The 21,467-nt window shown below is 45.3% G+C and overlaps 3 protein-coding genes across 3 annotated transcripts in view; 2 read left to right on the top strand and 1 right to left on the bottom strand.

Moving 5' to 3' along the window:
- The first annotated feature begins 406 nt into the window (after positions 1-406).
- Positions 407-9,393, top strand: LOC119442035 (uncharacterized). Its single transcript, XM_049661820.1, has 8 exons — positions 407-1,497; positions 1,758-1,824; positions 1,898-1,983; positions 2,435-2,577; positions 2,702-2,810; positions 3,101-3,217; positions 3,792-7,457; positions 9,118-9,393. The coding sequence occupies exons 1-7, from the start codon at positions 1,075-1,077 to the stop codon at positions 3,981-3,983; spliced, it is 1,137 nt and encodes a 378-aa protein (XP_049517777.1). The 5' UTR covers positions 407-1,074; the 3' UTR covers positions 3,984-7,457; positions 9,118-9,393.
- Positions 9,394-9,526: 133 nt separating this feature from the next.
- LOC119442034 (coiled-coil domain-containing protein 124) lies at positions 9,527-16,981 on the bottom strand. Its single transcript, XM_037706750.2, has 5 exons — positions 16,819-16,981; positions 16,393-16,561; positions 15,913-16,066; positions 15,192-15,309; positions 9,527-10,811 (listed from the first exon to the last, which is right to left on the bottom strand). Exons 2-5 carry the CDS (start codon positions 16,546-16,548, stop codon positions 10,610-10,612), a joined length of 630 nt encoding a protein of 209 aa, XP_037562678.1. The 5' UTR covers positions 16,549-16,561; positions 16,819-16,981; the 3' UTR covers positions 9,527-10,609.
- A 203-nt stretch (positions 16,982-17,184) lies between these two features.
- LOC119442032 (GON-4-like protein) overlaps positions 17,185-21,467 on the top strand; it is a 55,716-nt gene continuing 51,433 nt past the window's right edge. The window contains 4 exon segments of the mRNA XM_037706748.2: positions 17,185-17,457; positions 17,797-18,308; positions 18,776-18,931; positions 20,421-20,540. Of these exon segments, the coding sequence (XP_037562676.1) occupies positions 17,397-17,457; positions 17,797-18,308; positions 18,776-18,931; positions 20,421-20,540 (849 nt within the window). The 5' untranslated portion in view covers positions 17,185-17,396.

Genomic DNA, 21,467 nt, shown 5'->3' with positions numbered 1-21,467 from the left:
GGCCCGAATTGCAAATACCAGGCTGCGTTGTGAAGGTTTTATATTTTTTTTTTATTTTTTTTGTGAGATTTCATGGTTCGAAATGTTTTGTGGTTGACTGTACCTGTCTTGCATGGAGACGGAATCACATTGATGATACAGCGCCTGCTCGAGGCAGAGACAGCTCACAACTTGCTTGTGGCATGGCCTTAATTTTGTAGCTCTGCTGGTAGCATATTGAGCTGCTTAAGGTGGGAAAGTATGCGTGAAGGTAATAAGCACATGCGTTGTCGCGACAGCTGCACGCGCACTACCCTGCGCTTTTATGAGAAGAAAAAATATGACAAGAAATAAAGTAGACAAGCGGCGTGGCGGGAGATTTGTGCGATTGCGTTAGTATCTGGCCCGAGCAACAGCTTGGGTGCTTCTAGTTTTCAGGTCGCGAAAGTTTCCCAACCAATCCCTAGCATGTTTTTGTCTCTCATTCCTGTTGTGTTTTCGAGAACGCTAAATTATGGCTAAACATTTCAGGCTGCGTTTGTTGTTCTTTTTATTGTTATTGTATTTGCCTTTGAATCATGTGGATTGTTATCGGTATTAAAGAATGGGCAGTTAGCTTGATGGTTCAGCTGCAGGCTCTAGCCCGGCCGCTCGATGAATACGCACTTCATCGAGCGGCCGTGGTTCTAGCATCGTGCGCATGAGTAATAATGTTAGCTGCCACATTTGCAGGTTTGCCGCTGAATCGACATCGACAGCAATATGCGCTCGTCCCGTCATCTGGGAGAGCGTCTTCGAACTATTTCGCGGCAGGCGTGTGTACTGTCATACTATGCACGCTCGTTTGTTTATGTCTTGACTGAACGGTTATAAGCCGCTGTACGCTGGTTTTCGGTATGGTGAGCGGCAAACTGAGACCAAAAAGGCTGTTCCTGGCAGTAGACAAGACGTAAAAGTCCAAACGAACGCGACGAAAATTTGCACGGTCTGATCGAAGCAAGTCTGCGGAATCGCTTCTCAACCGTGGTAAGCCGTAACCGTTAGCTTAACCGCAGTTCAGGCTGTCCATGTGACAAGGGTATAAATAAACGAACGATGCTACCAGTGCGAGCGCTACTTTCGGTATTTACGATCAACAACGTCGCTCACGCCGGCGACTTGCCGGCTCGGCGGAGTTCATCGATAAGTGGCTTGTGCGAGGTGGCCGATCTTGAATTCGACGTCGGTAGCCACCGCTTAAATGTCCACGGCGGCGCAGCGAGTACGAAGACATGTACGAAGTTGAGACCGTCGTGGGAGATGGTGGACGGAGCTTCCGAAGCCAAGATGGACTCTCTATTGTGCGACCAAGTTTTCGAAATTGGATACTTCTTCAAGTTCAAGGCGCACCAGCCACCAGGAATGTTTCTTCGAAACGTGTCCATACCGCTGTTCAAAGTGCTCGATAAAGATGCATCATCAAAAGCCGCAGTCGATCAAGGAGTAGTGCTGCCGGCAATTGAACATGCGGATAGCGGGGTATGTAAATTTCTGGCCATTTGCCACGGGTCAGAGTAGGCTCTGGATAGTTGTCAAGTAATGCAGAATACTTTGTGCGTTTCTCATTCTGTAAGCTAAAAACAAATGGTCAAAGATGAGCTGTAAATACGGTTGTCATTTTGCTAAGCAGCTGTAAGCCAAACTTTTCCAGTGTTTACGAACGACAGCCCAGAATAACTTTTCAACATATCCTTGCACTGCAATGCTATGTCCACTTAACACAGAACTTTCCTTTCTAGGTGATCGACTGGGACACAAACTTTTTTCTTGAATCCTCCCTCATAAAAAACCAGCTGATACAGGCAAGTTGTGCTCGGAAAAATAAGTTGAAGGGATCTGCTCTAATTTTTTCTTTCCCCTTCACTTTAATTGCAGGCAGTAGCAAGGGGATGCAATGTCTTGCCCCTTGACAAGCGCCTGTCAGCTGTCAACAAGACTCTGTGCTTCAGAAAAGCCTACTTTGGGGTAAGTTTGCAAAGCTGCTCCTACGGAACGATTGTCCCTCATTAGATTAATTCAGTTCAATCTGCACTTCCCAAACTGATACACAAGGTACTCCACAGTTAGCAAAACATGGTCACGTCCTCATGTTGCCTCTAATTTTACAAGGTCAGGCTTCATACAGACTGGATTCACAATACTTCCTGTGCGTGGAAAGTATGAATTTGCTATGCATGGGGATGCTGAACTGGCCACGAGCTGACATGGACAAGTTCATGCAGTGCAGGGCGAATTGAACAAACCTGTTGTCTACATGCGGTTCATGATCCTTGATGCATGTGCGCTTTGGATTGTTTTAGTCGTGTAGGATGGATCTCACTCGAGTTTTACCACACATGCCTTCCGTGACCCAGTGTGGCACGTGGCATCTGCCTTTGAGCTTTGCTTGAATATGTGCGTATTGGGTGTTGCACAGGTGCCAGAGCTAAGCGACCAAGAAGCAGCCAATGTACTGTTGGCATTCGTAGGGAGAGTCAAAGAAACGCTTGCCATTCACAAGCCAAAGCCAGATCCCAAGCGTCAGCCAAGAATTGGACTGGCTCTACCTCTTTTACACTTGTAAGTATAGATAACAAAACTCTTTCATCTGTCTTATATTCTGGCGCCTATGCATTTGTTGTCACAGTAACAAATTTGTGTTCAGTAACATATTTCGTTTTTTTTTTTTACCTCTGATCTACAGCAGAACAAATTATGTGCTGCCAGATTACAGACGTACAATTGCCAAGGTCATCGCTGGCTTTGCAAAGGCCGTGGAAATTGACTACAGCCGCTTGTCACTAAAAGAACAGGTGTGTCATCTTGTTCCTACATAAACTGGCGTGTACAAATGCTGAAGAATGCTCTGCTCATATCAGTCACTACACAGTACTCCATAAGAAAATGTCTGATGGGGTTAATTACATTTCCACATCTAAGTAACAATTGAATTGAAAGAAAGACAACTTAAAGGCAAGTTTTAACATCTCGACTAACGTTTTTCTTGAAATGGTCCATTGACAGATGGATTTTCTTATGATGCCTGTGTATATATATATATCACATAATTTTCCCAGCCTGATTGTGCCTGTGAAACTTTCAGGTGATGCAGACACAAGACCTTGATGTGGTGCTTGTAGCTGGCAGCGATGCAACCTCACTGTCCAGTGCCCTTTACCTGCCACCATGGGGAGTGGTTGTAAGGCTTAGCGAAGAAACTGTGAGTTTCACCAGTTTATACAGTATTATTACATTTGTATCTCACTGTTACGAACTGAATGAAATCGTATCCATCAGCTGGTGCAGATGGCAATGTCAATGCCTGGATGAATATAACCAGATCACTAAAGAATGCAGCAATGTCAGCCGTGGACAGGATTTCCATAGAAAATATAGTGGTGAAAAGTAGTAGCAGTTTATAATGCAAGTTGTTGGTACATCAAAGTTTACTCTAGTCAGTTGTCTTTAGTTTCAACATTTTATGCAGTTTACATCTGGTTCTTGGTCCCTGGATGCCAACCAACTAGAGATAGTCATGGTTGAATATTGTCTTGCATGAAAAGGTCACTCCAGTCATTTAAGGAAAAATCATTCTGCCAACTTCCAAATACATTCGTGCACCGCTGCTAGACTGGAGACTCGTTACTTGCACACCGCAACAGGCTTGTATACTTAGACCTTGTTTTCATGCCGACAAGAAATTCATTTGAGAAGTGGATATGATGTATCACAAGCAACACCATTACTACAATTAGCAGTATGGTAGCCATATTTGTGCTCTTATTTCTCCTCAGAGTGGAAAGAAGGAAGACTCCGTCGAACATCTTTTGGAATCGCGGGGTGTGCTTCTCACGGCGACTGCATCTCCGGAAGCAAGCAGAAGCCTCAACGACGTACCAGTGTTTGGCGACAACACCATCTCCAATATTGAACATGTCTTGCGCAAAGCAGTAGCCATTGTTCAGCATAACTTGCAGAAACTCTGACATTAGCACTGGAATTTCTTGTCTTGCATCTACCTAGATATGTGCTCATGGCTAGGTCAGTTCAATGTTAAAACCACACTTGCATAATTTGGGGCAGGAGAATTAGTACTTTAAAACTTTACCCTGCTAGTATGCATGGCATGTAAATTCCAGTGCAGCAATTTTCCAAAGGCAGAGCAATAATGCTTGCAGCACAGCACGCACTGTGGCATGCATGGAGGCTCCTACAATAATTACTTGAGGGAAATCTGGTGCTGCAATTCTTCAGCCACCATGGTAATGATGGGTAGTACAGTGGACTCTCGTTGATAACAATCTTCAAGGGAACCGGAAAATAAAGCGTATCATCCGAAAATCGTATTATCGCACGTTTTATTCAACCAAATTGTATTATAGGAAAAAGAAACGTATTATCCTCAAAAACGTATTATGCGGAATCGTATTAACGAGATACCACTGTACATAGATTTGTCTGATCTTAGCACTTGTAGATTCAGACGTTCTTGTGACTTTGTTTATTATGCTTTATCTGCCTTCATTGTCCTAAATTTCAGCACAATCTATACTTTTCTAAATGCATAATACTTGGCGAACACGCACAATTGCTACTAATTGAAGTGGTTCAGCCTGTCAAGGTCGCCAAATCGAAACGCGCCGACTTGCCCGTGAGAAATTCATAATAGCGTTCTATGCTGCTTGGCGATGCATGCATTTGTGGTGTAATGGTTTCAATGTCAGGCTTCGGTGCTAGTGGTGCTGTGTTCGAACGCTGCCATCGGACAATTTTAATAATGCTTACTTAATTATTTACTGCACAGTACTTTGTTGAAAATGACGAGTTTACAAAGTCACGAAGACGTTTGAGGACGAGGTTTAGGCAAATACATGCATTGCCCATCATTCCTATGTTGGCTCCCGTAGACACTGGCACCTGTGTTTGCTCTAGTAATTATTGTATGAAACTCTATGGTGGCACGCAGACATTGTATAGTCGCTGCAAGCACACAATGCTCTGGTTCTGGTGTTTACCGTGCAGCACATGTCAGGAATGGCATGGGAAATTGATAGCTATTCCAAGACATGAAACAGTAGGACCTGTTGTTGAGGAATTCATTGTGGTATGTACAAGCAATGTAATAATGTGGCCCATGTGATAATTCTAAACATTGACTGCTCCCTGCAAGTATGCAAACAAAGATAGTATTGGTAGAGACTAATAAACATTGTTATGGCTAGATTACGTTGAAACTAATGAGCATAACTTGAACGCCGTACACACCTGCCGCAACATGTGCTTATTTGTAGGTTGCTAATAGTTTAAATTCCAGCCTAATTCATTCGGTATACAAGGTACGACCATTACAACTTCAGTGAAAATTTCACCTTGCTGTGCGGCTTACAGTAGAGCTAATGAAAAGTGGTAGATCAAGTCTGATCTTCAGCTGTCAGCACTTCATTTGTGACATATGCTATATTCCTGTCCTTAGTACAGCTAATACACTGACATGACACAGAGAAATCGGCCCACTGCGTCCACGTACTTGTTGAGAAGGAAAATAAGTTAAAAGTTTCATTTGATATCACAGCCACCATTGCATACAACTTGCTCGAACTTGCGTCTATCCAGTAAGCAACACTGGGAAGAATTATATAGTGCATTTCATTTTTCCGGTTTATTAAATGCACAGCGAGGACTTCGGAGGTTAGCAATATTTTTTATTTTTTACGGCCTGTTGTTTCTGTGCAATAACCTGTTGGGCAGCCTAGCTAAAACAGCTCTTGCAGTGACAGCTCTAACTACTATTCAGGTAACTCCAATGCAATGATGTCATTTTAAATTCTGCAGCATATGTGTGGAGTACCAATGACACTGTCATCAATTTTACAATGTGTGTGTCCCAACATTTATTGAGTGCAAGTAACAGCCTAAGAACACAGCGTGCCGCCTTCAAGGAATTATTGCTTGCCCATTCACCGTTAGTGTCGCCTTATTTTTTATCATGATGTGAATCGCACAACTGACACGTGCTTGGTTTCTCCTGAACGCTGAAGCAAATTTCAGTGCCACGTTTAAATTATTCAATTGTGCTGTCTAATGCCCCAAAACTGCACAGTTGGTTACGAAGGACGCTGTAGCGGAGGCCTCCATATTGATGTTGACCACCTGGTGTTCGTGTATGCTGCAAACTGCAATGCCAACTGCAACGTAATTTTGGACCACATAAAATTATGCCTACGTGCCAAATTTTACGTTTGAAATATGAGTGGCAGCATCACGAAAAGCTAGCAAGAAACTGAAAAAAATGCGCTACCACTAGCCAGAAGTGACGTATGACCTAGAATGTGCATCTCCTCTGCGTGACTTTCGAGGATAGGTGGCTGTCAGTGACGGGCTGAACAATCTCGGAGGTGGCATGCTGGAACTTGCGTCATAGCCGCTAACTAGAATGTCCATACATCTGCTTGGTGCTGTTTAGAGGCTGCTAATAAGAAAATTATACAATTACCAGCCTTGCAGTAAGCTTCAGTGGTATGTACCACTCATTTTTAACCAATTTGGTTAGAGCGAGATTTCATTGCAGCTGTCCTGTAACATATTCTGCTCTTTTGGGTGCTGTGTATTCATGCTGCATTTCATGCCAAAACGCCAGCTATGATGTGGTTTCCGATCTTGACCACTCTTATGTCAGTGAAATAGCTGTGTTTAATGCGCCTTCTTCTGCAACTTTAAACAAGGTAGAAATGCTTTAGAAATGCTTGCCGTATTTTTGCTGGCATTGCACTGATACTTAAAAATGTTTCTGATTGCAATAGAGCTCAAAGTTGCATTTATATGCCCGACTTGAAGAATTAAATCTCAAGACTTTTACATGTATGTGTTCATATTAAAAGTCTGGCATAAGAGTGTGTCACACTTTCACTTGTGCCACCTTGGTTGAGCATTCCTCTTGACAGACTGCGTAGTGCGTGTGAAAAATACCACAATTATTTTCCTCAAACCTGAAAGAAGCTGTCTCGTAGTTAGAAGAAAAATCTGTTCTGGTTGTTAGGAGCTCCAGTTACTAAAGAGGTGTGAACTCAAGGGCACAGCATAAAGAGCTGGGTAGCTCGTGTTTTTGGTTTTAGATACAGGTTTCCGTTTCATTCTTAGGCTGTTACTTGCTATGTATCAAACATCGATCTGATTAACGGTTTTTACATCTTCAAGTGTTATGTGTTTGTGACCACGTTTAGTGTGCTTTTCTTTGTATTTCTACAGCCCTCAGGTAGTGTCTACACATCAGCATATCTCAGGGAAAGTTTACACCCACGGCTTTATGCTCGGAACAGAGAATACACTTTGTGACTAAGGAACATCTTTACAGTTCCTGAGGCACAGTCCACATTTCATTGGGACCACTTTTATACAGTGAGCAATAAAGTAAACTTGTAGACTTCAAAGTGTCGCATCTGTTTTTTTTCTGTGCATGTACAGTAAAAGCTCGATGATACGAATCTCACGGGGTCACGAAAAATATTCGTATTAGCCGAAATTCGTATCATCGAAACACAATTAAAACTACCGTCGAATCTCGATAATTCGAACTCGAAGGGGCCCAAAAATTTGTTCGAATTAAAAGGACGTATTTTTGAAGTATTCGTGCACCATAGCACGATGCACGAACGGTGCGAGTCGTGAAATATCGCGGCGCGCAAGCGCATAGCAAGCGCGGGCCACGAAACTGCCCACGCCGGCAAACGGTCGCTTCCGGATAACGACAGAAAACGAAGCTTCAGGGAGCGAGCGGGCGGCGCCGGCACACGGGTGCGCGCGGAGACCGTCGAAGGTGAGGGAGGAGGGCGGCAGGGAAGCTGATTTGGCCGCGTCAACTCCGCCGCTTGTGCTCCCTCAAGGGCTGCAGAAGATAGCGCCAACATTTCCCTTTCCACATGAACCACTTACTACGCCGCTTCGGTGGCTCCCCTCGCCCTCCCTCTCAACTCCCTCGTAGCTCTCTCACCTTCGGCTCCGTGCGCGCCCGCCGCCGTGCTGGCGCCAGCTTATTTTAGCCGCCCCCTGAAGTTTCGTTTTCTGCCGTTATCGGGAAGCAAGCGTTTGCGGGCGTGGCAGTTTCGTTGGCCCGACTGTGCCTCCGCCGCTGCTTCCCTCTGCGCTGCTGCCGCAGCGTGCAAGGTCAACATGTGACTAGAAAATAGAGGAGAAGGGTTCACTGCCATTTTATCCGCGTGGCTGAGACGTCGGCACTAGTGTGTGCTAGAATACGGTTGTCTAGAACACACTAGTCGGCACGTACACGCTTGTTCCTGCGCGATGCAGAAATGGCGACCTTGCAATTTGAGAGAGAAGGAAATTTCCGCCGCGGGTTCTTTTTTTTTTTTTTCCTCGTTCCTTCGCGCGCGGCATTGAGGGGTCTCTCCTGAGCTTTTGCTCTATGGCGGTGTCGGAGCAATGCCGGTCGGAGGCGCCGCCGCGTGATTTGGCGCGCTGCTAAGAGCATTGTCGGTGCGCGCCATGTTCGAAATAAGCGTGTTCGAATTCGCTTGCTTCGCGTTGACATTGAACGAAAGCACGTTTTTCATGATAGTCTCGCTGTGCAACAATTGTGCTCAGTGTTGACGTTGCGAGGCCTAGCTCCTTAGCCAACTCCGTCCGCTTCCTCTTGGGATCCTCATCGACCTTTCGAAGAATGTCTAATTTCTCTTTAAAGGAGAGTGCTTTCCGCTTGCGAGACATAGCTCGCTGCGACTAGGCAAAATGGCGCAAACACGAAGAACGCGGCCCGAAGCGCAGCAGACACTCCGAGTATCTGACGGCTCGCAGAAAAGGAGGAAAAGTACAAAAGCGCCACCGCTTCAAACTCTTCGCGCCCAGTCGCGGAGTCCGCGCTGTCCGGCGCCGCGCCTCCGCACCAAAAGAGAAGGAGAGAAAGCGCGTGACTGCGCGCTGTTGTCTTTCACGGCCGTCGGTGGGGCGGCGTTTATTCGTATCAACCGACGCAGGCTGAAAATCATTTCGTAACAACCGTTCTCTAGCACGTTGCAAAGTAATGGGGCTCGGCCGGGACCACAGAAAAATTCGTATCATCCGGAAATTCGTATTAGCCGTGATTGTATCATCGAGCTTTTACTGTAGTTTGTGGTACACTGGATTTGCGAGTAAGCTGAATTCCTGCAAAGCCTGGGTACGTAATAAAACCTCTTGGGAAAGTTGATGCGCTTTGGAAACCACACGTGAAAACATGCGTGTCTGTGTGTGTCTTTTAGCACCAGAGAAACCATGTTTTCCTGGGTACGTAGCTTCAGCCTGTAGTAGTACACGGACTGATTAAATTAGGATTTCTGTTCTTAACAGAGCAGAAATTCACATTGCTGTGGGAACCGAGTCTCAAACTTTTGAGGCCAACTATATGTGCCACAGTGAACAAGCAGATACCCCACTTGCATTTACAGCCTTGGCTGTTACTTCGCCTCCAAACTCAAAGGAGCTACAACCTTTCAACTGAACAGCACATCTTGTGTAAAGGAATCTTGTGCTAGTCAGGTCTTGTTTCGCAAGGAAAGCACACAGTGCCCGTGCTTTTATTGATCTCCATCACATCCATTCAATGAAGGGCTAAAATGAAGCAGCAACCACAAATCTGCTGCTTCTCTCTCCTAGACACATCAATTCAGTTCTTTATATATAAACAGTGAATACACTGCACAATTGAATCCACTGTCATTAAAGTTGCTGTACATAACTAAACCAGGGCAAGGTCATCACAGTAAAGAAAATTACACCAGCAAGACTAAAAATGCACATAAGTTAGATGCCAGAGTTTGAAGGAGTGTTTAAAAACTTTAACGTCCGATGGCCAAAGGTATAAAAGGTCGGTTGAGGGGATGCTCCTTTTTTCACTACATGACGAAACTGGTTTTTCACCGGTCGATTCAGAATGGGTTCAAATTTTTTTACTAATCGTTCTGGATCAACTAAGTCTGCAGTGAATTGCTCTTACTCCACTGTTTGGGAATCTAGTCACTTCGATGTCTTAAGAGGGTGTTGCATGACTACTGCCAGCTGTGCGTGCAAGCTCTACTCAGATCCAGCAACGATGCCTTTTAGTTCTCTGGCTGATTTAGGTTTGCCAAATTTCAGCATAATTCCAGTACTCAGACAATTCCAGTAGCTCCTTCAGAACAGCCATTAAAGTTCGCTGTGAAATGTGGCACTAATGAATCTCCGTGACACACGCTCACAACTGTTCAACTTGGGGCAATAACGATGTTCAGTTTCATAAATTTTAACACTATCGAGGTGCATGAATTAAACAAGAGGGCACGAATTTCACTCATTGAAGTTTCTGTTACAAGCATAACAAAAAAACAAATTGATCATAGCAAGAAATAAAAGTTCACACATAGACACTACAACTGTACTTAGGCTGGACACTTAAGGCCCTGATGAAGTGCTTAAAAACCCTAGCATCCAATGACTGAACAATAACACTGATGACGTCATCCCAGCAGAACCAGTTCACTGCTGAGCAACTTGCACCTAATCAGTTAAACAAAACGCTATGCACCTTCATCCAGACAAGCTAAGTGCGTGAATGTGTAGCCAAGAGATGTGGCCCATACTGCTGTCAGAACTTGCAGGCAGCCTGTATCTGGTTGAGGGGGTTCTCGGGAGACTTCATCCAGTCCTTGCGGATCATCTGTTTTAGCTGGGAGAGCCGCAGGTTAGGGTTCTCGGCCTTGAGTTCGGGAAGCCTCTGCTTCTCAAAGGCGTCATAGGCTACCTTGGCCCTCCTCTCGGGATGCCTGTCCGGTGGTGCATCATTCACACTGCAAGGTGGAGGTGCATTGTAGCAATACTGTGATTCACTTGTATTGCAAGTGCAAGGAAAGAAGCATGTCCATAAGAGGGACTCGTAAAACAATATAAGGCAACTGCTTTTTTTCAACTTCAAAGATAACAATGACAAGATGACTTAATGACAATGAGCAGACCGAAATCTAGACATTGTTCCTTTTCCTCCCTGTGCTGTATCAGGGGTGTGATGATGTTTAACTATTCCACAGCCAGTGCCAAGATAACTTGGAAGATACACTCCCTGCCTCTCCCATATTGCAGACCCGTTGTGCTGTCTATGGAGAAATCAGCTAAACACATGGAAATTGTAGATTAAATTTCTGACAGTAGCTGGAGTGCATGTGTTGGTGTACTGTTGCTTCACAAGTAACTTTTGAACTATTGACGAATTCCAACTCGGACAAAAGCATTTATCAGGAATCGGCCTCTATGTAGCACGAAATGTCTGCTGAACCAAAACGGAAAAAAAAACAAAGAAAAAGAGAGAACTTGGTACAGGGTGAGGAGCAGTCTATTTCAGAAATAAATTGGCACAAAAAATACTTCAATGCGTTCAGCAGAAGCGGAGTTATTGGCAATCAAACACCCCCTTCACGGTACTTTCGCTCCTTCAATGACTTGCACAGCAAAGGCGACGGTGGAGCGGGGCGTGCCTGCAATGCTACACCTACTGAACATTACTGTGGCTCGCAGTCCATATTTTATTTTGGATGTTCATGTAGACGCCACTGCTGCCCATTTTGGCACCTACCATGTGCCAAACGCGGTTGTCCTCAGCAAGCCACAGTGCGTTCAGCCAGCAGACTCGCTGCGGCACCCTATCTACACTACGTAGCAGACTGCAACTACATACAACTGTAGTGCCAATGTGCAGCATTTGCTTTGTGCACAACAGGGCTTGAGCTCAGTGAGCTCATATGTTCCGGTCTGGCCATGTTATGTGGTGCGAATCGGCTTTTTCCTGCACCAGCTTGACCTACAGATAGTAGCTTGCGCATTCAACTTGTGCATTTTGAAGTGCTATCAATAGCTCAAGACAAAGCGAAGGCTGCCAAGGCGTCTAATGATGTGGTCTGACCTTAAGTTTCGTGTGGTCCGAGGCTAGTGAAGTGTTCAAAACTGCTTGAAATTGAATAGACCCGGCGGCTACGACCCTGATAAGCAGAGTGGCCACAGTTTAATTTTTACATGGGTGGCTGCGGCCGAGTGTGAGCAGACGATGGTTGGCTTCTTCCAGAAGTATGTAATTATCGAAATTCGAAAGCAGATTTTCGCTTACTTCAGCCTGTTTATTAAACTGCATCAATAAATATACACAGTAACAGTAGGAAGAAGTGTACTGGTTCAAACACCCTTCTTGATTGACGTCAGCTATTGGCCAATAGCAGCCACGTTGGGAATCTGCTATATTAGGAAATAAAGCATCCAGAAAAGTGTTAGGCGCAGGCTTCTGTTGAAAAGAGAGTGTTTGAGAAAGAGATGACTTCGCACTCCACTTGCAAGCTCCACCTGCTGCGCACAACTGCAAAATTTGGCTGAGATGTTCACAGCACCGTATGCTAACCGCAGACTGTTTTTTCACCAAGCTCGAGAGGTGGTTCAGAACCACTTTTAAGCTTGAATGGCAAAATTGCACTTCTAGAAGGCAAGGAATTTCAGCTGTGCTGAGAGCGGAGTCTTGGCAAGCCAGACAAGATGCAAAAACAAGAAATGGTGCCACGGAGCTAGCTCCTCGCAACACGAGATTTGTACAGAACCAACTTGGGATTAGTCAATCATTTATCTACAAACAAGGATTGCACAGCCTTCCTTAGGAACCAAGAACCCAACTAAGTGAATTATGAGAACACTTCCTGTGCAAAAAATGGATTGAACATGCAAAACTACTTTGACATCTGTGAAGTACCATTATGCCGGCGTTAGCAAAGAGAAACTTTGCCCTTTATTTTCTTCACTAACGATCAATCAATTTTCCACCAAATAAACAGAGATCAAGCCTAGAAAAATATGTCGCCAGACTAAACTCACAGTGGTCCGTACTCCTGTGAATATATACGAGTCACCACACGTGGCTAGTGACAGGACCACTCTACGTGAGCATAGAAGCAGAATTCCAATGCCCCCAATAGTATACACGCTTCACTGTGAATGCTGAGAATTGTGTCATTTTTGTTGAAGCCAGAGAATCTCACTTTTTAAAGATGATAGTCTTTCTTGGGCTACGTGAACGCGAAAAGCTTGGTCTGTATGTCAATCGATTCTACCGCCCGGTCAAAACCAAGCATGAAGAGAGGAGGTGCAGAGAGAGAAAGAAAGACAGACAGAGAACGAGAGTAATAAATAAATAAAGTAAACATTCTTGGTGAGGCGGGATTCGAACCCGGGTACCCACAGTCCGAAGGCAAGCGTCATAACCACTAGGCTATTCTTTCTGGGGTTTTACGTGCCAAAACCAGTTCTGATTATGAGGCATGCCGTAGTGGAGGGCTCCGGATCAATTTCGACCACCTGGGGTTCTTTAACGTGCACTACAACGCAAGCACACGGGCGTTTTTGCATTTCGCCTCCATCGAAATGCGGCCGCCGTGGCCGGGATTCGATCCCGCGATCTCGTGCTCAGCAGCGCAACGCGTTAGCTGACTGAGCAACCACGGCGGGTAATCCACCTACGCTTGTGGAACATGCATTTATGGGAACCACATGATTGCATATGATAGGATTCGAACGCAGAGCTGCTGCGCGGAAATTATAAGAAACGATTTACTACAGCGAAGACAGGCGGGATGTCTGCTTGCGGACGCCAAAACGCGGATGAACGGCCAAACTAGGCGTCCCTACTGCTCCTATCGGAAAGCGGGTGGCGCGACAGGCAATTTTATACACGCGGCGTTGGTTAACTTTTACTCAAAACGCCTGGCGATGCTGAAAGTGACGTGCCGCTTCAGTCTAGACGCGAAGACGTGCCCAGAAAACACAAGGAAAAGACAGAGGAGGTCATTGCTGTGGAGAAGCGCTGGCGTGCCTACGCTGGTCGCCTCAAGTGTGCCCAGGAAACATGTGAGCAACGCATCGAACGTCTCGCGAATGACCGTGAGGCGAGGCGCACCCGGAGGTAGCACGACCACACATGAGGCGCGCGACGAGCGAAGCGTCAGTGACCGTATGGCGAAGCGAGCTTACTGTGTGACAGAAGAGACGCCAGAAGCGCGTGCCGAAAGGGTTGGCAAGGACCGTGAGGCAAAATGGACGCATCGGGCGACAGAGACACCAGAAGCGCGTGCCGAGAGGGCCGGCAAGGACCGTAAGGCAAGACGGACACATGGGGCGACAGAGACACCCAAAGATGGCGCCCAAAAGCATAGCAAAGAACGCGAAGTGAAGCGAGTCCATCGTGCGACAGAGGAGAGCCGTGCGGAGAACCAGCAAAGGTCTCTCAGCCTACTACAGCAAACAGGGGATCTACACGCATTGCGTGAACTACGCTACGGGCCAGTTTGAGCGCCAGTTCAGAAATGACCTGTTCGGTGAAGCGTGCAGCGCTTGCGATCGCCTTTCGTTTCGGAGCGACTTGTCAGCTGTTCGCGACGCCTACAAGCCCCTACTAAACGACATCTTTCCTGGGGCCAAAACAGATTCAACCGCTTGGCCAAAACCAACCAAACTACTAGCAGAGGTGGCATGAGGTCATACACGTCAACATTATACAGCGCAAAGGAACCATCAGGCCTATTTGAGGCAAAATATAAGTACATAACCGTGATCCGCAGCATTCACTTAATTAAGAATACACATTGGACTGTTTTTTACGTTAGTAAATGAAAAATCAATGCGTTAGAAATGGTGTCCAAGAGAAGCTACGCATTAAAAACAAGCCAACTGAAGCGGCGGCTCTAGAGACGGCTTTAAGCCAACAGTGATAAAAGGTCCCAGATGGCGCGAAAACAGGGCGAACGCGGGAAATTTGAATTGAATTCAGCAAACTCTCCATTGCATTCATCATGGGAGGAGTGAGAGGGGAGGGGAAGGACGTGAGGGGTGGGAGGGGGGAGAAGAGAGGGTGGTACCTATCAGGGGAGGCAGAAGACTATCGTCTTTCGACGTCATTTGCAGCGAAGCAAGTAGAGTGAGATACAAGACAGTCACCCCATGTACATAAAGAAAGAGGGGAAAGTGTACAACACTAGTAATATTGTAGATTACAAGTCTTCCCGAAAGATAACAGTTTAAAGACCTGCAAGTACAAAATCTACGTTAATGTCATCTCATGATGCAGCCACACCTGGGCATTGGGAAAGCCTGAAAATACAGGTGAAGTCACAGGTGAAATAAAGTAAGATAGTATCAAAACTTGCCTTAGCACAGCAATTGCTTCTTCAACAGTCCGTGCTTCATTTTCAACAAAGACTCGGTTGATATTTTCTTCCAATGGCTTTTCATGCAGCAGCAACTCCTGTGGGTCCTTTTGTGCCTCTGCAAGAAATAAGGGTGACTTTACACTCACAAGCAGTTGTAAGGCAGCAGGAAACACTATGGCAGTCAGTTTCATGACACACACACACAAGATCACTCGTTCCTAGTCTGCTGTTTGCATCTGAAAACAGTCTTTTTATGCACCAACTCTCAACACAACATCGCCAGTCCCACCCAAAAGAGCTGGTGTCTAATTTCACAAGCAGCATATATCTCCTCGGCAATAAATTAACTGTCGGGAAACAGCATGCATTTGTTTGCTCACCAGCAAAGCGTTGTGTTCAGACAACTTTTTGTTAGGACACAATGCACATTAAATAATATAGGATACGAAGTGTTTGCCCCTTCCATATTTCCTTGCCTCTGAAATGGGCACAGAATGCACTGCAGTGAATGTGGCCATGTAAATGAGTTATACATCTCTAATAAATCAGCAGATAATGCCTCAACAAGGACATGTCATGTACAACAGTTCAGTACGCTTATATTGCTTTATAGGGGTGGTAGAGGGAGCAAAATCTACAACAAAGGTGACCTCCTTAACAAATGATTTTCGCTATCCTGTATGTATCCTTATATGACACCCACTTTGACCAAACTTACTCTGTTGCCTTTCGGCTAAGGCTGCAATGTCTGCCCTTGTGACTTTCTCGGCTCGTGCTTTCACAGACTTGATGCTGCTCATCTCTTCATCGTACATCTGCTTCAGTGCTGCCTTCTTCTCAAGTTGCTCCGTTTTCTTCTTGTCTCTCTCCTCCTAGAAAACACCAACATTGTGTCATTGTTCTCACTGCAACACATTTAACTTTGAGTGAGCATGAAAGTTGCACATGAACACACGGGAATCGCAGAGGACCATGAAGCCAAAGTTCAAGCCATGCCATGGCGAGGTTGGCATTGGGCAATACTATTGATTGCCATCATCTCAGTTGCCATCAATTACGTGTGAGGCGCGAGTTGACCCTTGTCACACTCACGAACACAGGCATAATCGAATCGGTGTTCCAGCAATGAAAAGGAAAGTTGAACCAACGGTTCCAAGCTGGTCCCGGATCCTCGGAGCAATCTCGCACTCCGCCTTACCTTCCTTTGTTGTTTCCTGGCTATGTGCTTGTCATCGTCCGCCCAGAGGGCTTCCTCTGCTTGCCTTTCTTTCTTCTCTTTGTCAGCTACCTTGACGGCTTCCTTTTTAGCACGAGCTTCAGCTGACTTCGTGTTGGTGCCAAATTTTTTCGGCATTGTAGACGGCTTGCTGCGAAGAGAGAGGAGTTGCAAAACGAAGGACGTTTAGTACACATTCAAAGAAACAGGGGAAAGAACCAACACACACTTCAGGCCTGATTTTGACAACGCGTTCGCGGCTTAATATCATATACTCGTTAAAAAAGAGAGAAAAACAACAAAACAAAGCACAGGCATGGGAAAATCGCACACACGAATCACGTCTGCTCAAAACGTAAGCGAAAGAACCAAAGCTTTCAGAATCCCTCTGACAATCGGTGAGCTTACTTGGTGGGGTGGAGATCCTCTGTTCGACCTGTTTGACAAACACCCGTAAAATAGACGCTTTTGAAATGAATAGAAATTGCTAAATTTACTCAGAACCAATGAGTACGCCAATCATGATGTTAACCAGCCAGCCGAGCCGAGCACCAACAACACGCCAACTATGGAACTTGCGACGCTAGCGACGCCCTTGCGGTGTATAATTTTATTATTGATAGCAACTTTGTTATTAACAATATAAACAATATGCTTAAATTTGCTCTTTATTAATTGCTTGGTTCTTCTAGTGGCCATAACAGTCAACTTAATTCAGCAGACATAGTTTTATAGGTGGCGTGGGTGTACCCAAAACACAATACACACCGAGAGAGAGACTCTCCAAGTGACGCGGATATGTGTTCGGGTCGCGCGAAACACAATCATTCGCTTTTTGAACATGTTTGTGAGCTTTGCGTTCAGCCCAGGATTTCCACCTGACGTGTGTGCATCTCTGAGCTTTCGCCGATCAAAGCCTGATACCGGAAATTTCGCGGTAAAACTGTGGTTTGCTTCCTGCGGCAGACGGGCCGGTCGAAATCAGAATGTCCGGCAATTCCGACGACAGCCCTCAAAAAACGACAACAGGCGGTACATCAACACCGGGTAATTATTGGACAGTTATCACAGTGCACATATTTTGAGAGCTACTTACGAGTGTGACCTACCAGCGTGCTTGTAATCGCTACTTAAGAGCGCGCTGTCGGCTGCTCGGCGCATTCCTTCAGCGAAACCCACCTTGCGCAGAGATACTTTTCGTGTTATCTGCAAAGTGTAGATCATGCCACGGTGGCTCTAGCGAAAGTGTTTTGATAAACATTTGCGATCGTGGCACAATTTGTTTCTTTGCCTGTGGTGAAACCGACACAAGCTTACATGTCTAGGCGAACAGCTATGTGTCGCTTGAGTTCTGGCACACATCGTAAAATGATCGCTTATTTGCAGGGGAAGCCGAGGCCGATGACCCGGTTCCGGGCACGCCGGAAGGTCCGGCAACGCCTGATCCCTATATCAGGAGCCCTGGCCTGGACAGTGCGCCGCTTGTGATCTGCGAGCAAGATTCTTCGACTGCTCCAGACTGCGTTTCGGAAGCTCCTCCGGATGCCGAGTATGTTTGCATACCATCTTCTAACGGCGAATACCGCCTGCAAGAGATTCACCCCGGTATTCCTAGTCAGCAGCAGGATGGAGAGTGCAGTGTCGCAGCTTCTGTGGATACCGCACCTGTTGACTCAGCGACAGTGGATGTCAGCCCGGCCGACGCCATCGGCGAAGCCACGACATCGGTGGCCCAGCGACGTAAGCGGCCAAGAGAGGAGCGTAAGGGCAAGAAGAAACTCAAAAGGCCGAGGGGCTCTCAGGCGCAAGAGCCGTACGAGACGGAATTGGACCGATTCTTGGAAGACACCGCCGAGAAGAACAATCTCACCGTGACGAATGTCAAGAACATCATACGGGTCTGGCACTTTTCATGTCCTATTTTTGGAAAAAGAAAGCAGAATTGATGATGGGGGAATCGTTCAGCACAGAAGATGAGCCATCATTGCACGGTTATCTAAGCATATGTAACTTTGATAGCTGTGCTTGTTTTGTAGCAGTAGTAGCGTGTATTGTGACAGCACAGAGCAGTGATCAACAGGAAATAACATGGGTCTATTTGTGACATTCGGTGGCCTGAACCAGTTGTACTCCCGGGTGATGGTCGATTGCTCGGATATCAGTTGCAAAGACGTAATCATAGTGGAAGGGGCAGGTTCACATTTGGCCCATGTTCCTTTCTAAAATTGAAAAATACCAATTTTGTCTCCTTTGACCGCCTTAAAGAGCACCTCACTAACTGTTATTATGCTGACTTTAACAAAGGGTTCTTGGCTTGCTTTTGCTGGCAAACGCAACCACTCAAGTCAACACTGTTTTCTTTCAGAGAGTGGTGTCAAACAACCGCGTCTTAGCCATGCTGCAGAACACAATGCTTTCCCATGTGGCAGCCGAAGAATCGGGAGCGGACCTCAGCTCGTTGCCATATGAGCCAAAGTTCACGAGGGCCAAGGCAAGGGAGATCATGGAGAAGCAGCCACATGTAAGTAGGCGGCATGATGCATACAGTATTGTACCTAAAATAAAGGAGCTATTATTGGCACCTCGGACATATTATTGACACTTTGTAATATTTCACAATTCTTGCATCTCAGGTTTCAGTTTCAGAGCTAGTGTCATAACCACTCTTGTCTGGTGACTATTGTGACTCATCACCACTGGCACCTATAATGTAAAAGCGAACTGAGTTGATCAAGTGCACTGGGCCTTAAGCAATGTTGCTAGTTCTGCACAAATGGAAATTATTCCCACAGAATACCACTACTCGTGTGGAAACAAAAACCACATGGCACTTACTTTCTAGCATTGAAGAGCACCGGTAGACAAAGCAAAAAAAAAAAAAAAAAGATATTGTGCACATATGTACATATATGCAAGCGTATATTTCAACATAATTATGGTGTTACTTGACAATAAACATCTTAAAAAAAACATTCTAGCAATGAAGTAGAAAGTCTATGTAGCAATTGTTCGTTTTGGAGGGCTTCTGAAACTTTTGGTTGTAGCCTTGTTGTGGGGTATCTTTAAGGTTAGCCTACTACAGTCAATCCAAGTCAACCCCTTCACGTTCCTTGAAGCATTAAACTTAAAAGAAGCTATTTTTTATTGGACTTGCACTCAAAATAACTTAGGTATGAGTTGACAAGGCGTGGAATCAGTGCTTTATTATAAAAACTAACACATAACTTGCTGTCCAAAAGCAGGTTATTAAAGTCTGCTTTAGTAGTGCCAGCCCAGTGATTCTTCTGGTTTATCAAGCTATGTACATGTTGCCCTCTGTAATCTAGCGTAGCCATTTTGTAGTGGTGTGGTACATTATGTTGCTACCTGAACTTGAAACATCATCATAAAAGTTCACTCCATTTGTACATGGTTAGCTTTTGTCTTCATTAAACTTATGACACCTCCAAAATTGCGACTCCGGTGAAAGTGGACAATCAAGACATCACACATGCCAGCAATCATGAAGAACCAACAGTGCCTTCAAAAATTGTAATGAGAAACAAATCAGATGGCCCGAGGCTGTTTGAGGACTAGGGAAAAATAAGTTGAATGTGAAAGTTGAGTGAGCTGTATGGACCTTCTGGAGGAGTTTGGCACTAAAATGTCTGGTGCACTTCATAGGGCATTTTGAATTTTCAGACAGTTGTGAAGATTTTTTATTCTTTTCCTCCAACTTCCATTGTGTGTTTTGAAACAATTTTACGTTTGTGTCACACTTTACACATTGTTTGGCCTTTGCGTCACCACTCCAGGGTTCCATCAATTTGTCCTAACTGAACTGCCATGGTGACTAGGACCAGGTATCACCTTGTCCTGGTCATGGTGACTAGGACCAGGTAACCAGGTTTCTTGCAAGATTTGTTGGGCAAGAATTGTCAATAGATGACAAACTATTTGTGTTAATTGAGGGTTTGGCATAAGTAGCACTCAACTGTTCCTCATTCACACCAAAACTTGCACATATGCAGCTCCTGTGGCAAGTCTCACCGATGAAACTGTCCACACCTAGTGGCTCACAACAGCTGCTGCAGCAGGAGTTCCCTGATGAGAGCAGCTCTGATGAAGAGTACCACCCTGCATCTGAAGAGGTATGTATGCGCCTGGTAACCTTGAAGCATCCAGAGCATTGTTGATATTGAGACTTCTTTTGTGGACAGAGGGAGAAAGTTTAATGATGACTGGAGAGGTTAGCCTAGCTCGCATTTCATTTCTGGAGAGTGTGCTTGAGCATTGCAGCTAAGCAACCACATTATTGTTTCAGATGATAAGAGCCACAGTGGTGGTCCAACTGCGCCATTTTGCTATAATTCTGCTTGCCTGTGCCTGGCTGCACCCACTCTAATACTATTTGTGCCAATTGTGCCAAAGAGTACTATTTTCTCCTGCTTGCACAGCCATTTAACGTTTTCAGGAGTAGTGTGCGAATACTCAAATATACGAATACGTGTTGAAATGTGAATGTTCAAATAATTCAATTCACAAATCTATTGTTCATATTATTCAATTTTTTTGAATATTCGGTGAAACACTCTGCCGATTTCGGTGCCTCGCACACATCCTTTCCGCGGCACCTGGTCTGTATCAGTACAAGGTTCATCCTGGCTGACAATACCAATTGAAACAATTCCCATACATGACGGCGACTATTAGCCACCGGAATAAGCTATGCAGATCATATCGTATATGCATGTTCATGAACACAGTTCACATGCATATCAAAGCACATCTGTTATTTCCTATGCACACAAGATATTTGCCATCACTTTTTGTTTTATGCCTGATGGTGCAAAACTGTTGCAATTTTTGTGTTTTTTTCACCTGGTTGCATAGCTTTGTTCTCGCTAGCCTACCAAATTTTATATCATTATTTACAAAATTTGCTTACTTACCCAAATAAAATTCTCCTTGTAGATATACCGTGCGTGGCATACTGTCTGTGGGAAGACACACTTCTCTGGTTGCTGCCAGCGAAGTGTGTCTGCAGACCTGCAGTTTGGCCAAGCTTGCACCTATTT

The sequence above is a fragment of the Dermacentor silvarum genome, chromosome 2 (assembly GCF_013339745.2).
Source record: "Dermacentor silvarum isolate Dsil-2018 chromosome 2, BIME_Dsil_1.4, whole genome shotgun sequence".
In the NCBI taxonomy this organism is placed as follows: Eukaryota; Metazoa; Arthropoda; class Arachnida; order Ixodida; family Ixodidae; genus Dermacentor; species Dermacentor silvarum.
Note: the sequence above shows the minus strand (reverse complement) of the source record. Positions and strands in the feature narration are given on the sequence as shown.

Coding starts and splice junctions, on each gene's coding strand:
- LOC119442035 (XM_049661820.1), top strand. CDS start 1,075: ATGCTACCAGTGCGAGCGCTACTTTCGGTATTTACGATCAACAACGTC. Junction 1,984..2,434: donor TCAGAAAAGCCTACTTTGGG/GTAAGTTTGCAA, acceptor GGTGTTGCACAG/GTGCCAGAGCTAAGCGACCA. Junction 2,578..2,701: donor GCTCTACCTCTTTTACACTT/GTAAGTATAGAT, acceptor TCTGATCTACAG/CAGAACAAATTATGTGCTGC.
- LOC119442034 (XM_037706750.2), bottom strand. CDS start 16,548: ATGCCGAAAAAATTTGGCACCAACACGAAGTCAGCTGAAGCTCGTGCT. Junction 15,310..15,912: donor CTTAGCCGAAAGGCAACAGA/GTAAGTTTGGTC, acceptor TATTTCTTGCAG/AGGCACAAAAGGACCCACAG. Junction 10,812..15,191: donor GAAGCAATTGCTGTGCTAAG/GCAAGTTTTGAT, acceptor TCCACCTTGCAG/TGTGAATGATGCACCACCGG.